Here is a 21,816-nt window from a genome sequence, read left to right as displayed (position 1 = left end):
TAAAAAATACTGAGTTAATCTTTTATTAATTAGGTTTAAATTAAAATTTTCTCATGGTCGTTTTTAAAATATTCCGTACCAATAGTTGGGATGACCGAATCAAAGTGTTAGTGTTGACATTCAATATGGCGGTATGTCGTCAGTGCTATGCTGTGTCGTGGTGAGAATTGATAATTTAATCGTTTAGTATCCATTAGCTTCAAAATATACACGTTTACATTTGGTAAAAATTATTTCGAAGTGATTTGTATAATTTGTGATATCCGATTTGCCTTAATGGAAGTAGTCTATCGAGCAAGGCCCCGTGGTACGCCGTTTTAATTTCACCGATCGGTCTGTCTGTTGGGGCGGCCGATGTCTACCTAGATAGCAATAATAAAATGTAGGACGATAATCAGACGCGTCGCTTTGTTGTATGTTATCCGGCGTTGTTAAAATACGATTTGACTATGATTTACAGATTTTTATACGTGTACTCTTTGTATTAATAAAAAGTGTCTTTGCAGCTTGTGAATATTGGGTAAAAAGGTATAATAGATAGTAGGAAACTAAATTATACGATTACCCCCAAAAAATCTAATGCAGTCCAGAGCTCCGACTCAGCAAGCATTGAAGACATCTGAGGATCTAGTGTAACATAAGTAGTTTATTTTTCAACAATAATAGTTTCGGTTTTAATAAATTGTGACACTCATTGCGTTAAAAGACTCTAGTTAGTGTTCATGTGAACACAAAGACTACAAGAAAATGTGATTTGATTTAAAAATATATATATATCTGGTATTAGAAACTAACACCACACGTTTTTCTGTGATATATTGCTAAAGTAATACTGGAATTTTCGATCTATATACAAGAAGACGCAATCAAGATATAATGTCCAGCAATCCTCAGTGGAAAATGTTCCAGCCGCCAGATTCACACCCACAACCTCTGCAAGAAATCCTTGATCAGCATTCATCCATGCAGGCCAAACAGGCTTATCGCAATGGTATGTATTACTTTTATAACCTGAAATATTTACTTTCATTTGGCACACTACATTACATTATTTTCCTAATGGCACTTTAGATACAAAGTAGGCACTGAATTTATTTTTTGTATGGTGTCAAGTTTCCTACAAAGTAATATAATCTGTAATAAGTGTATAAACATCCTTGTTATTTGTGTTCATGTAAATCCAATGAATTATTTTTTGGTTTGTTGCTTGTTTTATTTTGTGTTTTCAATTCTAGGATTAAAAAACCAGATGAGTCTTAATGTCTTATTTGTTGTAATTCCTAATTATGTATTTTTCTGCTGAAGGTACATACAGCAGTGAATATCCCAGTTCCCCAAGGGATAACTTCAACAATATGAATAAAGGTAGCGGCAACCGCTTCTCTCTTGGCAACTACAACATAGACGGATGCCCCATGGGTGACTCAGTGGGGGTCTACTCATCAGGGTCTGCTAACAATTCCTCGTCTCAGTACGATTCAATGAACCATCCACCTATTAGGGAGACAGGAATAATTGAAAAATTATTGGTATGTTTACTGTTTTTAAGTTTTTGCTATGGCGAATTCAAGTTCTTATTGGCCTTTCTGTTATTTATTTCTTTTTTCCCAATAAATCAAGTGTATCTTACTATCCCTAATCCATATTTTCTTTTTTTATAAAGTGTAATTATGATGACTTAAAAGTGTAATTATCTTTACTATAAAATTAATCCGTTGAATGCCTCATACATATACTAAGTAAGAAATACTTGGAATTTATTTATAATTTGATTTCAAGTATTTCTTCTTATTATGCATTTGTTTTATTTGCAAAGTAATTCATGAATTACTTTTACACCATAAATAAGAAAAGGCAAAGTCAAAATCAAATGATTATAATTATAAAGCTAATGTAAAGTTTACCAATAAATCAAATTAACTGTTAAATTTGGGATTTTTCTAGCAATCTTATTCCTTTTTGAATTTAAAAGTGTCAATAAGGTAGAATCTTAATGATAGAATTGAGATTCAAATAATGCCTTTCAGACTTGCTGATTGCTGCTTCTGTCTATCCCATGTAAGGGTTATCCCTTACACATTATATTTATGTACTGATTTTAATTTATGTTTTTACCTTTGTACTACTTTTTTATATATTTTTTTCATTTACCTACATATAATAGTCAATTTTATAGCCCAGTATAAATATAGAAAATTACCAGACTGATGCAGCTATGTTTGCTTTGGCTCTGAAATAGGCATAATGAGTAACTTTTTTTAAAACAAAATGCTATTTTAATGTGACTTGAGTTTTTTCCTCTTGACACATTAAGTCTTCTAACGGTAAGGTTTCTAACGTCTTTTTCCTTCCCTGAATTTCGTCTACTTCCCCGATCCTTATCTGTCAGGCAGCTACCTTTTATTTATTTATTTTAATTTTATTTTAAAAACAATGTTGATACTTAGTGTTAAATGTTTTACCTGACAGTCAACCTATGGGTTTAGCAGAGAAATTAAGCGGGTGTTAAAGTAATTTTTGGATAAACCTACATATATATCTATATTATAACCTACACACTTATTGCATATATGTATATATGTAAATAATATTATAAATATACTTTACATACATAAATATCTAAAACAGTTATTTTCACAAGTTGTTCTGGGCCAAGAAAAGCTTAACCACCTGAGCCTTGGCGCTCGCCCGACTAGGCGCTTTCATAATGGAGTCAGTGCGCGCGTTCCAGCGTCTTACAGCAGTTATAGCGTAGGAATGAGAGAAAAAGCTAGTATGATGAAGACTTGTGCTAGAGTTAAGTTATTTGAAGATGATGTGGGTAGTACCTAAAAATTTCAATTATTGATTTGAGGTAGTCAGGAGGCAATGTCAATGTCTTTTGAATGAACATAAAACATTTATGACATCAACATTAAAACTAAAAATTCACAATGTTTTTAATTACTTGTATTTTTAACATGTTAATAACTAATATAAATAGATTTAAGACTTTGCCATCATCACTATTATGATAGAATTACATATATGGTGTAATTAATTATGATCCTATCATGAAAAACAGACTAAATTTCGGATCAATGTGAAATTTTATTAGAATCAGTTTAGTAATTTGAAAGATTTTTAAATTACAAATCATTACTCTTTATATGTACATTTTTAATGGATATGAAGTAATTTTTTCATCTAGACTTATAAAATTTATATGTGATCAAGGCTTCAAGAAATAAGTAATTCGTAGATTACAAATTTGTGTAATTATATTTTATGTAATTATATTTTACTTGCTTGCGTACGCGACTTTGCATGTGTGCAAATTATAGCATTTGTGTTATACAGATATTCAAGCCATTTACTCTTAAAGTTTCATCCAAATTCGTGTGGCAGTTTTTCGTGAAAGAAAAGAAAATAATATTAGTAGGTATTTTGTTTAATATTGCCTGCTGCCGGCAGTTATATAGTTAACATAAAGGCCAATTTTAGCTTTGTGTACTCTACTTTTCTTTTGGCTACTCCATACCATAAAATTTGGATACTTTACCACTTTTTTAATGTCATCAGACCAGTATTTTTTGTCCTTTATTTAGAGATCCCTTGTTCATATAGGTATTCATCTGTGCTGTTTGTCCCAATCAGTCAACCAAAATTGCGTTTAACTTTCCTTTGCGTCAGTTCAGATTTATCTAAGATGAAGCTCTTTCAAAGATCATACATAGTTTGACATTTAATTTAAATCATATGCGGAACGCCGTTGGAACTTGCGAAAGTTAAATTTCAGTGTAAATTTTGATGTTAATCAAATATTTTGTTCTTGATCATAATTTTATGTTATTTTTAGCACTCTTATGGGTTCATACAGTGCTGTGAAAGGCAAGCTCGCTTGTTCTTCCACTTTAGCCAGTTTAGTGGCAATATTGAGCATCTTAAAATTGGCGACCCTGTGGAATTTGAGATGACCTACGATCGTCGCACTGGGAAACCTATTGCTTCAACGGTCACTAAGATCGCACCTGAAGTGGTAAGAATTATATTTTCACTAGCTTACGCCGGCGACTCCGCCAGGCTTGAAGTAATCTCATGTCCATGTGTGCTCTGTATAGACATGGACTATTTTGCATACATATTAATGTATGCAAAATTTCGTGGAAATCGTTTCATTGGTTTAATTTTTAAGAGGTTAAAAACTTGCTTTTAAATTTATAATCTTAGTATTGATTTTTCGTAACTGTTATGTGCCGCATTGGAAAATCACCCGCCGGTCTGTCTGACCTTACCAAGGTCTATCTGCATCCAATGTCTACCAGACACGAGATGTAGTTAGGGAAATCTTTGAGACAGACCTATCCAGACCTGCAGTGGACATCTTGCGGCTTTGAATGATTTTCTCAATGTTATTGTTAATGATCTCGGGTATTTTTACTAAGCTATTTAGCCCTTTGAGCTATAATATCTTTTCTGAATGGGAATACACAAGGATTATTTTGCTAATGAAGAGGATTTGTTTCTCCTTTAGACAATGTCCACGATTTACATTTAAGAATCTCTATTTGTGTATTGATGGCCGGTGTAAATGCTGCAGTATAGATTGTTCCTCTGCTTCTTCTACACACGCGCCTTGAGAGCAGTAATTATTATAATTAGGCTTAAGTTATGGTGATTTTTTACACGTGTTAATTAAAACCGCTTTATTGTAGACTATCTTTTTCCCGCGGCTTCGCTCGCACACGTGTTCCATTATCGCAAAGGTACCTTTTTCCGGGATATAAGGACCCATTGTTTCGGCAATGTTCACCATAATAATTCAGGCACCATTTTCGTCTTCCCTATTCGTAAAATGTGACCAAATAGAAGGATAGTAGGTTATTTTTCATTATTATTCACTCGCGTTTACAGGTATTGAGTGAAGCAAGAGTTACAGGCACTGTGACTACTGAAGTGAAAGGAGAAGGTTCGGGTGACAATACAGGGAGGATTTCGTACGAGAACCGTGGTGAATGTTTCTTTTTGCCATACACGAAGGACGATGTAGAGGGCCATGTGACCTTGCACACTGGGGACGCTGTTAGCTTTCAGATCGCGACGAATCAGAGGTAAAAACATACATACATATAGTTCATGTAATTTTTGTGACTAAAACCACAAACCATAAAACATTGCAGAAGCTTTTTTTTTTTTAATTGTAATTGAAGTAAAATCTACATGTTTCACTCTCTTCAATTAACATATTTCTTATAACTGAATATTTTATTTATAATTATCTTTGTTTCAGGGGCACTCTTGGCGCGTGCCACGTAAGGTTTGAGAACCCCGTACATCCAGTGAAATATCATGGAGTGGTGTGCTCTATGAAAGAGAACTTTGGATTCATTGAGCGGGCTGACGTGGTCAAGGAGATTTTCTTTCATTATTCCGAGGCTAAGGTTAAAGAAGAACTGACTTTAGGAGATGATGTCGAATTTACCATACAAACTAGAAATGTGAGCATATTTTTTTTTGTCTCAATTTCTTCTTATTTGTTTTGTTCTCGACAATGTGTATCCAGATCTCGCCTTTAAAGAATGTTGGTTTTTTATTTAACTTTATTGTTTTTCTTTGGCGAATTGTTGCGAAAGTTTATCCGCAAAAATTTGGATTTATACTTTGTCTAGATCATCAGCTTTTCTTATCATACAGGGCAAGGAGGTAGCTTGTGGCATTACGAAACTGCCAAGTGGGTCTGTGGTATTCGAAGATGTGAGCCCCGAGATAATGCGCGGCCAGGTGTTGAAGCCGCTCGAGCGGGGCAACATGGCGCGCGTGCCCCAAAACGACCCGCTGCCCGGCCGCATCCGATACCGCGCCGCTGATCATTCCGAAGTTGAAGTAAGTGTACCTTTAATTTTTATTTATTCAAGTTTAATTATTATATTCTCTTGTAATAGCCTACTTTCCCTTGGGTACGGAGAACGGGAATTTATGGTGTGCTTGCCCCAAAACGATCCGCTGCCAGTCCGAATCCCGTACCGCGCTGCTGATCATTTTAAAGTAGAAGTTAGAATTAAGTTGCAAGGAGAACGGACAACCTGCCGATACCGCTGTTACGAAGTTGTATATTGTGCAATAAAGCAATTCCAGTCTCCTCTTCAGAAAGATGCAAATAAGTATTACTAAAACTTAGCTCTGGGAAGAAGAAGAGTATATCGATTGTATGAAGAAATGTTTTTCTGAATAAGACCTTTCTTTCAAATAATTTTACAGCCTTAAAAAGCTCCGGCGACTTTTAAATAAAGTATTTTTCCATAAAATATTATCTGTTTAGTAAACGAAAACATTAATTTAAAAGTTCCATGAATATATTTTTTTAATTTCTATGAAAGATAAATTTGAAATTTGTGTACCGTTTCGTCTTTATTACCAAACCTACGCATTCCAATTAATACCCTTAGACAAAATACCAAGAATTTATGTAAGCTTCAAAAGAATATATATCAATATAAGAAATATATTTTAGACTGATTTGTAGTATGTTTATTTGTCTTTTAACAATTTATAATAATTTGCTTTTGCGAAGACTTAAATACAGATATTGATTTGTCTATTCGTGTGTCATCTGCATGACAACTTTTAAAATTGTACATTGTGTATTGTGTGCGTCGGCGGTGTAATGGTTAGGATATTCCACTGAAAAGTCTGAGTAATTAGATTTTGGTCATAGTGACCCCGGAGTATGATGATGATTCTAAGTAGTAAGCGATGTACGGTATGTTTGTTTAAGCTTGAAATTATGTTTTGTCCAGCCAATGTTTGTAGCACGTTAAGGTTCTTTTAGTAGGTAGTTTCATTTCGTCAAGTGTTATAATATCGATTCGTTAAGAATAATTCTAGGTATGTTATTTTTCAAATTAACTAATCTTCAAATTGATATTGTTTGTAACATATCGTTATAACTTTCAGACTTGTTTGACCAAACACATCCTAAATCATTTGGCAGCCACTGCACAATTAAAATTGCGCTACTTCCCTCATGGATATTCTAAATGAAAAATGAATAACTAAGTATGTTGTTGTAATTACGTCGAATTATTTTTAGACTGACATCCTGTGCGATAACGTATTTCGTTTTGATTCTTATCGCGCGCTGTTGTACTCTCCTTTCATTGCCGTCCCGGGATACATTTTCTGCGTGTTCATAATGAAAATTGCACTCTTTGTGATTTGTCTAATGTATTAAAAAACTTAAGTTTATGTATCAACGAAAGTGAGAGTTTAGCTATATGATGTCTGTGAGAATAATGAAAAATGTTTTGAATTTTTTGTCTTATATTTTTAAATAAAAACAAGTATTTTAATTCGTTGTGTGTTGCTAGCAATTCAGTTTATTCAGACTAAGGTCACAACGATTGCCTAGGTCTCTCGTCCCCTTTGGCTCCACTTTGGCGGGTCATATCGCAAGATTGGCGAGGACGTCTGATAATAGCTTCGGAGTTTTTATCATATTCAATTCTGATTTTGAAAGCTCAATAAATTTTTCATCGCACTCACAAAAGTATTTTGCTTGAATAAAGTCGAGATAAGTAGAGATCTTATAGTTTACAAATCTTTTTGTATACGATTAGTATTACGATATAATACTCATCATCATTGTCGGCCTCTGTAGCCTAGCGGTAGTGCGCTTCTCTGTCACACCGGAGGGTCCCGGGTTCGAATCCTGGCCAGGGCATGAAGAGAAACGGAACTTTCTCTGACTTGCCTCGGTCTTGGATGTTTATCTATAGGTATAAGTATTTATTATTTTTAAAAATATAGTATCTTTGGGTAAGCGCCTCGTAACAAATTCTCGAGCTTAATTTACATGAGTTCTGGGTTTGCTGTCACCTCTCTGAACATCATGCTTTTACCTACCTGTCAGTATGTTAACCGTCAGACCACCAAGGCTCATAATATAAAGTAACGACAATAAAAACAAAGTATATTTCACCGAAGTGAAATAAATCGCTTCCTTGCTTGCTTATCGAGAAGGTCGAGATCGGATTTTACTATTTTGTAATATTTTTACAATTTTGCAATAAAATCATTTACTTCGGGTTTTTGTCCTGTTTTTACTTAGGAAAGACTTTTGGCCGCGATCGAACTGTTCTTCTCTTGGACTTTCGCAGCCCTCTTTGTAGGAGAACCTACCTAACCAATTTTAGATAACTAGGAAAACACTACTCTTAAATTTATCTTACAACAAATTAATTTTTTGATGCGTGGGCTGCAACCTACATTAAAGACGTTGCTATACAAATGAGGCTTCTCCGAAAGTAATTTTGTTCGAGAGAAATATGGCTCAACGGTGCGTGGGAGTCAGCTTCGATCTGAAATGTCAAACACTTTGGGTGTGGCACATGATGGGTTTTCACTTTGAGTAAAAAAAGGTATATATTATTAGCAAAAGCACGGAATAAAAGTAATAATTTATGTATCGAAATACTGTATATCCCAAGAAAGCAAAGTTCAGCTAGAAAGTTGCATTAAATATGTACGGTATTATAGGAATTTTATTATATTTGAGTTGTTATTTTCCACATTATGACATTATTGTTCCAGCCCCTAAATGATTGCCGAAAAATCTGAAAACATGACCTATTCTTGACGTTTTTGATGTTGATGATGCATTCGAGCGATTATGTCAATTTGACTTAAAAATAAATTAACAAACAGATGATTATTTCTAATTTAGTATTAAAAATATTTAATAAAATGTATTTCATGAATACCATATACATAGATAAACAAAATTAAAAAAAATCATTTTGCATAGATTACCACTCGACTACTGAGCCCCGCAGTTTACAAAAGACGTGTCAAATTTTATTCTTATTAACTCTATGATTGTAGGTTCCATTTGGCGAAAAAGATCAGTCTGGCGAGTTTACTCTCCGCCACGGTGATTGGGTCCAGTTCCAAGTGGCCACCGACAGACGGGACCAGTTGAAGCGCGCCACCAACATCTCTCTGCTGGACGAGTCGTTCAACGTATCCGGGGAAAGGTAAATATGTAGTTTTGGACTTTCTTTATGAAATACCCAGTATTGTGAAACTGATAAATTACCCAGTATTGTGAAACTGAAGGGAAATAAAAGACATTTCATGGGTGTCGAGGAATGTCGCGCTCTTAGAGAAAGTGGACGTGAGAGCAGCGCACTCCACCCATGATTCAGCTCATAACCGGAATGTTGATATAGCTATGGGATATATTGTTCATTATCAGTGATCATATGTTACAATTATAATACATATATGATCCCTAATCGATCTAAAAGAATGTACCTAGTGGTCTAGGATATAAAAAGAGTGAAGAATTTTTGATTTAGCTAATCATTGTCCATTGATCCACACACAAAAAAAATATTTTCATGTCAATAGTAACTTATCTGCATAACTTTATAGGAGGGAGCAAGGTGTGGTGACGTCTCTCAGGGAAGGGTTTGGGTTCATCCGCTGCGTGGAGAGGGAGCAGACGATGTTTTTCCATTTTGCTGAAGTGCTGCGTCTCGGCCACGAACTGAGCGTTGGTGATGAGGTAAGTTGGTTTTGTCAATCGCCATATGATTATTTTCCTTTACCTTTCTAGAGTACCTACAGCAAAGGATCCGCCTGTGACGTGACCTCCGCAACCTTTCAAACGAATGAAAACCAAATTAGATCATAATGAATGCACATTAAGTTGCAAAACAATCATTGCCTTTTTCGGTCAATCAAATCAATCGGTCGAATCAAATCAAATCAAAACAAATCAAAATTCAATCGGTAAGAGATAACATCGACGAGAGAGTTGCGAATTGTACGGGACTTTGAGTCTTCTTATATGTTGTGTAGTTGTCTCTCTTTTCCTTTGTTTTATATAACTTCATAAAGAAACCTTTGTCGAAGTTAAGTTTCAGTTTCTTTAAAAATAGGAACTGAATAATGTCGTTATTTCTAATTCTTCACTATAAATCCATCAGGTGGAGTTTACAGTGGACCCGGTGAACACGTTCTCGAACATGAACTCGCGCCAGTCAGCTATCCGCATCAAGCATCTTCCCCAAGGAACTGTTCAGTTTGAGACCTTGGTAGAGCGCGGAGTTAGGGGAGTGGTTACTAAGGAGGCCCAGATGGTCTCGGCAGGGTCTAGTCCTACCCCAGTAAGTACACTTTAATGATAATCATTTTTATTAATTTAACTTCAGAAACGCTGAACTGCAAAACCAACCAGACAAGCGGTCAAGTGGTTAAGGTAGATTCCCGCTACTTACTGTTATTCTAGTAGAAGCAGTGTTATCATCTTGGTTTCCATGATTATTCCAAGAGCCTCCATATCAGAGAAACGTCAATACACTGATGTGTAACAATTTAACATCACAAAACTAGACAGAAATTAAAATTAATTTCGTTTAATTTTTAGATTAGAAATTTAATATTATTTTTATAATAAATATATGTCTTCGTGAACAATCAAGTGTAAAAGTTGTAGCAAAACTTAGAACTTTCTCATTGGAAATTGAATAAAACTATGTTGCTGGCTTTTTACAATATGAATTCTTAGAAATTCCAATAACAAACCGTTCAAGTGAAAATATAAATTAATTTAATGAGGAATGATCTATCAACTGCAAATTTTGTCAATTTTTATATTTTTTGTCACTTACAGGATAGCAACGGAACGATCGGTTGTCAAATCAATGGGGTTAAGAAATCGCTACCGTTCACCGCCAAGAAATGTGAATCAAAAATGCTGCCTAGGGTCGGCGACAAAGTCATTTTCGATGCTTATCAGGTATGGCGATGGGTCATGTATTTAACAACAAATAATGATAAAGTAGTCGCATTTGTAATAAATCACATCAGAATCCCTCCAGAAATAGTTGAGTTAGACGACTCTTTATTAAATTTATGCCTAAGTTGGTGTAATGAAAGATCTAAGTACTTGTCTTGATCATACAAAACGATGAAAAGATAGTATTAAATGAAATTAATTATTATTGTTAAGACATGAGATCGTGGCAAGTGGAAAGAGGAAGTCTGTGCCTACCCTTCCGGGAAAGAGGCGTGATTTTATGTATGTTTGTATAAGAAAAAAGAAGGCTTATTTAAAAACTGTTTTCCAGCGATACAAAACGTTAAATAGATTTCAACGTGTGAAAAATTTAACATGGAAATTTAATTGATGAACAGGTGAAGAGAAACAAGGAGCTGATAGCAATGGCCGTCCAAGTCCAACACAGCTTGACGAACGGGGCCAGTAACGGGACGGCCACGCGCCCCGTGCAGCAAGGGTTCATAGCCGCTTTGAAGGACGGCTTTGGATTCATTGAGACCTCTGACCATAATAAGGAGGTGTTCTTTCACTTCAGGTAAATAATCATGACTTATTATAAAAATTTTATATTAAATATTACGTTTAATATAAAATATATAATCACGCCTCAAGTATCAATATAGTTTATATAAAAAGACGAGTAACAGTGTTCATTTTTAGCGAATAATTTATAATTAGTATATTTCACGCGATCTAAGAAGATACATACTTCATCTTTAAATTCCAATAGAATTGCGTAACCTTTTGGAAAAAATTACCCACGTTATGAAATCTTGACTTAAGATTAAAGGCTTTTGCGACATTTTATTATTCGTTCTTTTTGTATGTTTTTGTGAAACATGGTTTATTTAAGATTTTATATACTTGAAAAGTTTATTTCGAACATTGTGAATAAAAATAGGTACCTATTAAATTTGTACCACTATACTAGTAAGTTATTTATTATTCTTGTTCCTCCTTGCGTATAAATGGACTAAATATTCTTGTATGCATATTTTAATATTGTATGTTACATACATACAATTATGTCTATATTGATATATGACAGAGCCAAAAGTCTCGAAAAGACTGATAGGCCACATTGTGACAGGTTCTAGCCCATTGCCTTAAAGAAAAATCCCAAGTTTAAAAGCCTATACCTTAGTCGCCTTTTACGAATTCTTTTTTTATTGGTGCCGGGAACCACGCGGTATTGTATGTTACTATGTTCGATAATCAAATTACGAAACTGCTTATACATTTGCTTTGTTGCAATTGCTAATATGCGAAAGTATTTATTGTTATTTGCCCTTTATCTTGGCGCCGCTATTTGCGATGTATTTGCTTGGCTTGACAAAGCTTTACTTTAGCGACCAATTAAAAATGGATCATAAATGTTCGTATATTGCCAAATACAGCTAAATTGCTTGCCTTGTTATGTAACTTGCCTTTACGTTTATTTACGATCTGTAGAAGAGAGATCTTCCTCTACCTCTTTCCCGCAGATGTCGAAATCTAAATATAAATTTAAATTTAAAAATTAAAAGCATTTCATGAAATCTAGCCATGGTTACTCCTGACTTTTTTTTACTGTTTATGCCAAATATCATCAAAATCGATTAAAAAAATAATCAGGTTAGTAGGTAGCTAGATGACAAACCAACATATGTACCAACCCAGTGGGAACCGCTGAACGGATGTTTCTGAGATCTAAGGCAGGACTTACAGGAATTTACAACTGTATAAAACCTTTATTATTATTATACTTTATTAGCCTTAAAAATCATAATGTATGCATAGCGAGTGAGGTATATTTTATAAGTTACATTGTTAATATAAATCATTAGGCAGAAATTTCCCCTTTATCCTCCTGACTTTTCTCTCGGGTACATCTTCACCTCTCTGGAGAGGGGACCGGAGTGTTACCATAACCTGAAGTGAATAAGGCAAAATTTTATACGAGGCGATCCCGCCTGACATCTGCAACATATATATTATGGGATACATAAACAGTTGCCTGTAAGAATTTTCCTCAAGTGATGTGAAAACCGTATCGTAAAAGTTGATACATACCCAAGGCGAAAAGCACACATATACATTTCTCACTTTGTTTTTATTGATTTGATATGATTTTGATACTAAGAAATTCGGCCGGAAATGAGTTCTTATCGCTATAACTACTGCAACTCAGCGCATGCTCAGCTATTAATAACGCGAATTTGACTGAAGTGATAAATAAACATATATGCGACAAATTACACTGTAATGAATTGAGATACTTCCCAAAAGATGGGTATTTAAAGATAGCATCATCCGAGTGTTTTTCGTTTGTTTTCTAAGCCATTGGTTCAGAGAGCTGCGGTGTCTACTATACCTAGCTCACAATTACATTAAGCGACTGAAGTTGACCAACCCCATCTAATCTAGCCCAGCTAGTTTTAATCCACCTAAAGATAGGTCAATGGTTCTTGTTCATATTGCTTTTATATTTTCTAAGTTGTCTCTATGGAATGGTTCTACTCTGCCGTACATGTTTCAACATTATATTTAATCTTCCTCCAAGTCATAATGAACCATTCAATTGAAATTTATAAAAAGAAGTAATAAAATCCTGTTTTGATCGCTGAATGTGGCTGACTGTTGATTTTGTGAACTACAAACTTTAAAAAATTGCATTTCATCGATCAAATATTTATTTCCCTGCTTTGTTGATTGTATATTTCTCTAATATCTTTTTAAGATACCTACTAGTTTTTATTCTAAAAAAGATGTTTTGTGTATATCTAATTATATTTGGAAAGCCACGTAGTAGTGTTCAAATTATGAAAAGAAAAAATTAGGACTGAGAAAACCTTAAATTTTGCTAACCTATTTCATCTATAAACAAGATATTTTTAGGCAACAAGTGTCCTATGCAGTTATAACCGTATCTACAGTCAATATTTCAATGTATTTTAAAGTTGATTAATTTATATAATTATTGGTAGTTTAAAATGGATTCAAGGAGCCGATTGGACTCTGCAATAATAAGACCTTTAGGCTTATTGTTTATCATTGCCTTTTTTCTGTTCCAGCAACTTGGAAGGAAGCCACGATTCACTAGAGCTGGGCGCGGAGGTGGAATACATGTTGGGGCGTGTCAGCGGATCGGGCGGGGGTTGCGCGAGCGCAGAATTCGTGCGCGTTCTGCCTCGAGGCACGATTCCGATCGCTAAGCCGCTAGATGCTACACTCAATGGAACCATCACTAGAACGTTGAGAGCGCTTAATCCGGATCAGGCTCAGTATTCTGGTGAGTTGTCTATCTGTTTGTATGTCGAGGACTGTTTTCAGAACAATAGAGGTATACTCAATAGAACTTAATACAATAATTGAGACCATTCATCTGTAATGTAATGATTGATTTTGGGGAATCAATGTTCCATAGTGTGGAAAGGTTCTGGGATACTGATCACATACAAGCAGGCAAGGCGTAGGAAACCTATCTGCTGTCTTCCTACTAATGCCATTGGACCACCGGGTCCATGGTCACCACTTCCAACTAATTAACTACCTTTGAGAATAGGTCATTAAAGTAGATCCTTGGTGGCCTATGTTATACCATCCATGCCATGGGCAATAATAAATAATAAATTATTGGGCTCGGCGGTTTATACCCCACAAGACGATTCAACTCCTTGGTTAATATTTGCATGTACTTTGGTCTTTGAAGGTTTGATCCAAGTGGACGGTGGCGGTGCTTCATACGAATTCGGCATCATGGGCCTGGCGTGCAAGCGGGAGATACTCCAGGTCGGCGATCCTGTCACCTTCCAGGCGGACGTGGAAGGTCGAGCCACCAACATCGTGCCGATCAGGAAGAAGAGACGCGCCACTGTTGATGCCATTAAAGGTAACTTGATTAAGATTGAAGATGAAATCTCTGCCTACCCCTCCTTTAGCTACATGGGCGATTAGCTAGCTAGGCAGATTGTTTTTTAGACACTGCTTCTTTGACGTTTTGCTATTTAGACTTTGTGATAGGGAGATCCCTTCTGATCCTAAAGTTTATTTATGTATGTAAAGATGGTGACCGTCTCTGTAATGAGAAAATGCATAGAATGAAGTTACTGGTAAAGCCAGTGGATAAATTATCTAAAATGGTAGTGAGATCATAGTGGGTAAGAAACAATAGTATGATTATGGTTATTTGTAATAGTTTGACAAAAGCATAATTTTCAGTAGAGTTATTATTTACAAAACACAATATTCTTCTTATTCTAAAGAGGAAAGAGTAATGTTTTCATGTCTTCAGGAGTTTTCGGGTTTCTATCGCTGGAGTCGGAAGAGAATCGGCGGTTGTTCTTCCACATGTCCGAGGTCCGTGGAAACTCGTCCGATCTGCAGCCAGGCGACACTGTGGAGTTTGTGATGCTGACCAATCCTCGCAACGGGAAGTCTTCTGCTTGTAATGTCGTTAAAGTGGGGTGAGTTTGTCTGAAGGTAACCGCTATGTGCTTCTCACATATTTGAGTTTGTGCTAACTCATTGACAATGTGAAGTTTGTGATGCTGACTAACCTTCGTTACGGGAAGTCTGCTGTTTCCTATGTCGTTAAAGTGGGGTGAGTCTAACTCAAAAGAAAGATTCCAAATGTATGTTTTTTTTTAATATAATTGACTTTTAAATTCTGTACGGATGTTAATCAGCTGGCACACGCTATGTTTATTTTTCGCTACCAGTCCAAATGGAAGCAAAAATCAAATTAAATCATAGACACACGTTCTACAATTCTATTATATTAATATCGTGTTATTCACTTCATTTCACAGTGCAAAGAGCAGTGTGAAGGCCCGCAGCGAACGGCCCGAGCGTCTCCTGGCGCGGCTTCGGACCGCTTCGCTGGAGGAAGCGGCCGGGCCCCGCGTGGTGCTCGCGAGGGCCCCGCGCGGCCCCGACGGCACCCGGGGCTTCCGTCCGCGGCGCCCTGTCGCTGGTATGTATTATATCAACACTAGATAGTACCCGAAACCGCCGAGCTCGCATGAAGAGAGTTATGAATGTGGATGAAGCGAAGGAAGTATGCAGAGATCGTGGCAAGTGGGAAGAGGTAGTCTCTGCCCACCCCTCCGGGAAGGAGGCGTGATTTTATGTATGTATGTATATGGGAAATATGCTGAAATACGAGGGTGGTTTGAAAAGTTCTCGGCCTAACCTAGATTTGAGGGTAGAAAAAAAATAAGAATATACTCATTCGATAGATTGATTCTTTATATACACTTGTGTTAAATTTCATTGTGATAGGTTGTGTGATTATTTTTTTACGATTTTTTGTTTGAGCTAATCTGACTCTCTACTGGAAAAATGGAAATAACCGAAGTAAGAGCCGTGATTAAATATTTTGTCAAAAAAATATGACACCTAGCCAAATTAAGGAAGACATGGATAACACTTTAGGTGAATCTGCGCCTTCGTATTCGACGATAAAAAAGTGGATAGCTTTATTTAAACAAGGCAGAGAAAGCGTCGAAGATGACCCTAGGAGCGGAAGGCCTTCAACGTCCACCACGCCAGAAATGATCGATAAAATCCATAAATGGTTTTAGACGACCGCAGATTAAAAGTGCGAGAGATAAGTGACACTATAGGGATCTCAACCGAGCGGGTATTTAATATTTTAACCAATGAACTTGGAATGAAAAAGGTTTCGGCAAAATGGGTGCCGCGTTTGCTGACCGCCGAACAAACACTCAACAGAGTTGAAATTTCAAGTGAGATTCTGGCCTTGTTTAGGTCAAATACCGCCGATATTTTGAGAAGATTTGTTACCACCGATGAAACTGGGATACATCATTATATTCCTGAAACAAAAGAACAATCAAAACAGTGGAAACATAGAGGTTCTCCGCCTCCAAAGAAGACCAAGGCGATAAAGTCTGCAGGAAAAGTTCTGTCATCCGTGTTTTGGGATTACAGGGGAATAATTTTTATTGACTACCTTCCGAAAGGACAAACTATTACAGGCCCATACTATGCTAACCTGTTGGATAAATTAGCAGAAAAAATCCGTGAAAAACGCCCGAGATTGGCGAAAAAAAAAATCCTTTTTCATCAGGATAATGCACCAGTGCACAAGTCAGTTGTTGCAACGGCTAAACTCCATGAACTGCGTTTTGTAGTATTGAACCATCACCATTATGCACCGGATTTAGCACCATCAGACTATTATCTGTTCCCTAATTTGAAAAAACACCTGGCTGGAAAGAAATTTTCCACAAATGAAGAGGTCATAGCTCAGGCGGAACGTTTTTTCGACGAGTTGGAAGAATCGGCCTATAAGAGTGGCATAGAAGCGCTAGAATATAGATTAAATAAGTGTATTGAGACAAGAGGGGATTATATAGAAAAATAAAAATATTTTTTTGTTTATTTATCTTTGTTTTCTTAGACGGGCCGAGAATTTTTCAAACCACCCTCGTAATATCTATATTTCCGCTGGAATAAAGGGTGATGATTACGCTGCCAAAACGTTTTTATTTTTCTTTTATTATTTTAAATAACATATTTAAACACTTTATGGTACGTTAATAAAGTTTGTAATACTTCAAAGCCGTACAAGCGACACTATTGGCTCTGTCTACCCCACAATGGATATATATAATTATATAGCGTCTTTTACGTACATACTATTAACCTACTGTCTCACCACCATTGATGCCTCCATCAACGTTTATTATCGCCAAATCATGGAAAGAGTTCACTGCTCACTTTGGCTCTAACAACGCACTATTTTTTGATTCCTACAAAATCTTCATAGTGTAGCTTTAGCTCTATTTTAGGGGAGCTGACATTACACAATCCGCCACGCGTATTATGGACTGAAATTATAATAATGGGTTTCTTAAATATAACCCCACGAAAGTCAGGAGTCAGGATCTTTTCACTGTCTATTGTGGTACATACACATTCACATTGTTTATTACTGTTAATTATGTATGTATCCAACAAATGTATTGTGTTTGTGAATAAAGCTTTTATCTTATCTATCTATCTAAAGTGGAAGGAACCTGGAAAACAGTCTTCTTTTTCCTGGCACATCCCGTAAATATCTTAACATGTCGGGAGAGAAGCCCGGGTTGCGTCTTTTGACCTTGAGATTAGATAAGTCAGGATTTTACATGAAACTACAACCGTTCGAACTCCACAACCTTTTCAGGGTAACCAAACCCATATGGTTTGGTTACCCTGAAAAGGTTGTTGGAAAATGGTAAAAGTTGCACAAGATAAATGTGTCTATTGGTCGCTTCTTACAACTCCATAGATATAGAGTAGTTTGCATACGTTTGTATCTTCGTCAATGACGTTTGATTTATAAGACCCACCATATTATCTTGTGTTAATTTTATCTGTTCCATTTGCTTACTGTAATAAAAAAGAACTATGAGTAACATGGTTTGTGTGCTATTGTTTCAGATCTGTTAGCCGAGTGAGACTGGTGAAGTTTTTCATACCAAGGCCTCAACGCTCTACAGCTATGTAGATAGACATCATAATGGTTTGATTTTCAAATTATTTCATTGTATTCACGTGAGACTGACTGAACCCTTTTCTTTAGCAGCATTTAGAAAATTGTTTCGTGTTTTTATTTTTATTATTCTGTGACAAGACAATGTAAACTAAATTATTGTCAGCTACCACACAACCGATCAAATGTATGGCTTATTATATCGAATGAGCAATGAACATATCAATTTAATCAAACCAAGTTTAGTTGCAAGTGCATATAAGTATGCAAAAGTCGATTTTGATTTACCTAAGTAAGAGGTTCTTTTTCGCATAGACTGTTGTTCAAAATTCCGCTTGCGCCACTCTTGAGCACTGGTACGGTTTGCCAAGTTCAATGTGAGTAATGGCCGGCACATAACACATGAAGCATCGCCGCTCGACACCACGCGCCTCACATACTCATCTCGTGTAAATATTTTTTATTATCTAGCTATTATCATAAATCATATTATTATGCTGCTCGCCCACGTGTTTTTTGTATATTGTAAAATAAAATTTATTTAACATGAATTACGTAGTTGCTTAAATTATTATCGATTGAATAAATTAACAACAAATTCTATAGGGATACTATCCACATTTGTTGCCGTATTTATTTACGTTTGTAGATCTCTATTTGCGAAACGTTCTGTGATTATATGAAAATTTCGTGTGCAATAAATGTTTTAACAAAAAAATAATAATAATGTCCCTACAGGGCACTGCTAGTCTTTTAGTATTATGATTCCATGAGTCTCTAGGGCGCTTCATCTGATATGTGTCGTCGTGACCCTGCCCACGGCTATCTTCCAAACGAACAAAAATTCTAACAAAACTATCGGAAACTAAGCATTTAAGTATGGAGAAGTATGCGATTACGCTGGCATGGAACCAAAGACTGAAAATATTTATTACAGTAATGATATTGGTATTAGATTATTATAATTTACTATATGTTGTGAACATTCATGGTACTGATGCGTTTGTAAATGGTTAATTGTTCGCTGTCTGTGCAAATTTTTTCTGTGGCTATAAGAATTTAATCAGTTCAAGCGGGACCAAATGCTGATAGAACTTTTATTATATTGATTACTGACAGATAGTGCAGCTCAATCCACCGTTTGGCTTACTATTGTAACTATTTAGTAAAAAGACGCGTCATAGTTAATTGTGACAAGTATTCTAATGACAATTAGTAGTATATTACTTTGCCGATGACAATTTTATTATCAAATATATAAATTACTTGATTTTTTTAATGGATGATTTTAATATGTATGTATTTATAAAAGGCTCGGTTTCTTAATAGGCTAGTTAACAAATTTCAAAATCTCATCAACATACGTTTTGTGCATGCAATTGTTGGTAGATTGAAATCGTACCATAACTAAATTATCTTTTGTACCATATCTTTTAGCTTATAAATGGAAAATCCGTTTGCACTGATTAAAGTTCACGGCTAACGTCGGTTGAAGCGAGCGATCCGTCACTAATTCGTGTTTAATGAACTGATATTTGTAATAAAGCAATATAAATGTGTTCAAGTACAAGTATCAATCGGCTAATTTATATATAATTGCCGATTGTACTGAGTCCAAAACCGCGCGAGCCTTGTAGCTAAACCAGACTCCTTTAGTTTCTTTTATAGGAATTTACATAAATAGCTTTAAGAACTTTCTCATCGAATCTATACCTACAAAAATTAAATGTCAGCTTAGTGCAAATATAATTATTGGCCTCGGTATTATTGCGACCTGGAGAAGGCATTTTGTGAAGCGTCGGGCGATGACGCGGTGGCCTTAGCATGTTATGTTCACGGCACCTTATATTACCTTTTTATGTGTTATTTGTGATGGACGCGAATGTTATTGATGTTTGAACGACGGTGGCACTCTACACCAAAATTGAATTTATGTAATTTTAGTATTAAGTAGTTAACAAATTGAAAAATAACTGTTATCGTGCCCAACGGCAATACCAAATGTGACTTTAATCGAATTTTACTTGTATCAAGTTTCGTATAGACAAAGACTGTGTTATCAATTTTGGTGTGGAACGGCCATCTTAAGGGCTGTGTATGGGAAATGTTATTCGTAATGTTAATACTTGTTACCCCAAAGAAGTAACTGGAATTTTGAACAAACGTTTTATGCCTTTATGCTTTAAAAATCTACTTTTTTATTTTTCTTTTTCGTTTTGCTGTAACATGTTTATCTACTTTCATGTAACCATATTATAGTAATAGTGGACTTATAATATTCAGAATAATTGATGTTGTAGTGTACGAAAGGCCCGGATCATTTCGGGTATAGGTATTATGGTATAGTAGTGTAACAATGGCGGAGGAGGCCGGCGGCACCCACGGTAGTAAGGCCCGCGCTTATTCTAGTCACAGTCCATTTGTGACGTATAAAATTCTATGATTTTGAAAAAAGAATGTAAAGTTATGCAGTTGAAATGGCCTTCTGCATATCTAAGTCGTCTTAGAATTTTATACTTTATATCTGGCTTTATAAGATTAGGCGTGGGCTAGTTCATAACCGCGTCGGTCCCGCCTGCTTCCCCGCCCCAACCACATCCTTGCCGAAATCTCTCACTCGAGTTCCCACGTAGTTATGAATTTGGCGAACCAATTAATATTGTAATATAATGAATTTCAGTGCCTAAAAGAACCTCTGGATCACAAACCAAAAGAAAAATAACTATGTTAAATTTATCTAAGGCTTTCTGAATACAAATTTTGAAATATTCATAAGAGTTTATTTTTTATTTTATTCTTCGGGATTTATTGTTTTAATTATATGAAAATGCCAAATGTTTATTACACTGTACAGTTATTTATCTTGTGATTAAAGGAAAACACCGCTTTTACCGTTATAACGAGATGCCGAGCGCGTGGCATGATGAGCTATAGTGATTCTCAAACACCCACATATCTGACCGGTTCTACATTAGTTCTCATGTTGGTATTTGGCTGGCGGCTGCGGCGAGCTTCTTATCTTAAATTGCTTATAACATTGACTGGAAATATGACCTTGAAAAATCAGCCAACACGCACCCATATTTAATACACATTTTGACACGTTTGGCTTGGATTTAAATATTTTCTATAAGTTGGACGAAACTCGCTTATCAACCTGGGGTGGTAATGCTTATGCGAGTAAAATATAAATATCTGGCGGTTGGTGATAGCTTATTTTGCTGAACCTTATCTATCGGACGGTACTATTTTAGTATTTTATTATTAGTTACGCATATCTTGTATTTAAGATCACACCGTATTACCAAACTTAATAAAAGAGAATAAAATCTAAATAATGTTTTCTTCTTTTATTAAGGAATTTGAAAAGCCTCGTCGTAGCCGCTGGTTCAAATAATACAGCGCACTCATAAAACAGAAACGTGAAGGGAAGCCTAGAAAAATTTCGTTGCATTGTTTGTGGTTCAATACTGTAACTGTATTCTAGGCTTTAACTTGTGCCTCTGTTTAA

At 35.7% G+C, this 21,816-nt stretch overlaps 1 protein-coding gene across 4 annotated transcripts; it reads left to right on the top strand.

Moving 5' to 3' along the window:
* On the top strand, positions 1–21,080 carry LOC106133792 (cold shock domain-containing protein E1). Of its 4 annotated transcripts, none has more exons than XM_060953860.1 (17): positions 1–160; positions 507–991; positions 1,306–1,529; positions 3,839–4,018; positions 4,894–5,090; positions 5,270–5,477; positions 5,674–5,862; positions 8,860–9,011; positions 9,412–9,544; positions 9,969–10,148; positions 10,655–10,780; positions 11,179–11,357; positions 13,876–14,093; positions 14,514–14,693; positions 15,096–15,267; positions 15,613–15,776; positions 18,254–21,080. In XM_060953860.1, the coding sequence occupies exons 2-17, from the start codon at positions 877–879 to the stop codon at positions 18,268–18,270; spliced, it is 2,634 nt and encodes an 877-aa protein (XP_060809843.1). In that variant the 5' UTR covers positions 1–160; positions 507–876; the 3' UTR covers positions 18,271–21,080. The 4 variants fall into 4 exon arrangements, with proteins under 4 accessions (XP_060809843.1, XP_060809846.1, XP_060809845.1 ...); XM_060953863.1 differs by having other exon boundaries at positions 152–223; XM_060953862.1 differs by lacking the exon at positions 1–160 and adding an exon at positions 167–307.
* Positions 21,081–21,816: the final 736 nt, after the last annotated feature.

The sequence above is a fragment of the Amyelois transitella genome, chromosome Z (assembly GCF_032362555.1).
Source record: "Amyelois transitella isolate CPQ chromosome Z, ilAmyTran1.1, whole genome shotgun sequence".
Taxonomy (NCBI): domain Eukaryota; kingdom Metazoa; phylum Arthropoda; class Insecta; order Lepidoptera; family Pyralidae; genus Amyelois; species Amyelois transitella.
The sequence above is the reverse complement of the archived record's forward strand: the minus strand, read 5'-3'. Positions and strand labels throughout refer to the sequence as shown.

What these genes read in the sequence shown, in the direction of transcription:
- LOC106133792 (XM_060953860.1), top strand. Translation starts at nt 877, where the DNA reads ATGTCCAGCAATCCTCAGTGGAAAATGTTCCAGCCGCCAGATTCACAC. An exon ending in AACTGAGCGTTGGTGATGAG is followed by an intron (nt 9,545 to 9,968) that starts GTAAGTTGGTTT and finishes TAAATCCATCAG; the next exon opens with GTGGAGTTTACAGTGGACCC. An exon ending in CACTGTTGATGCCATTAAAG is followed by an intron (nt 14,694 to 15,095) that starts GTAACTTGATTA and finishes TCATGTCTTCAG; the next exon opens with GAGTTTTCGGGTTTCTATCG.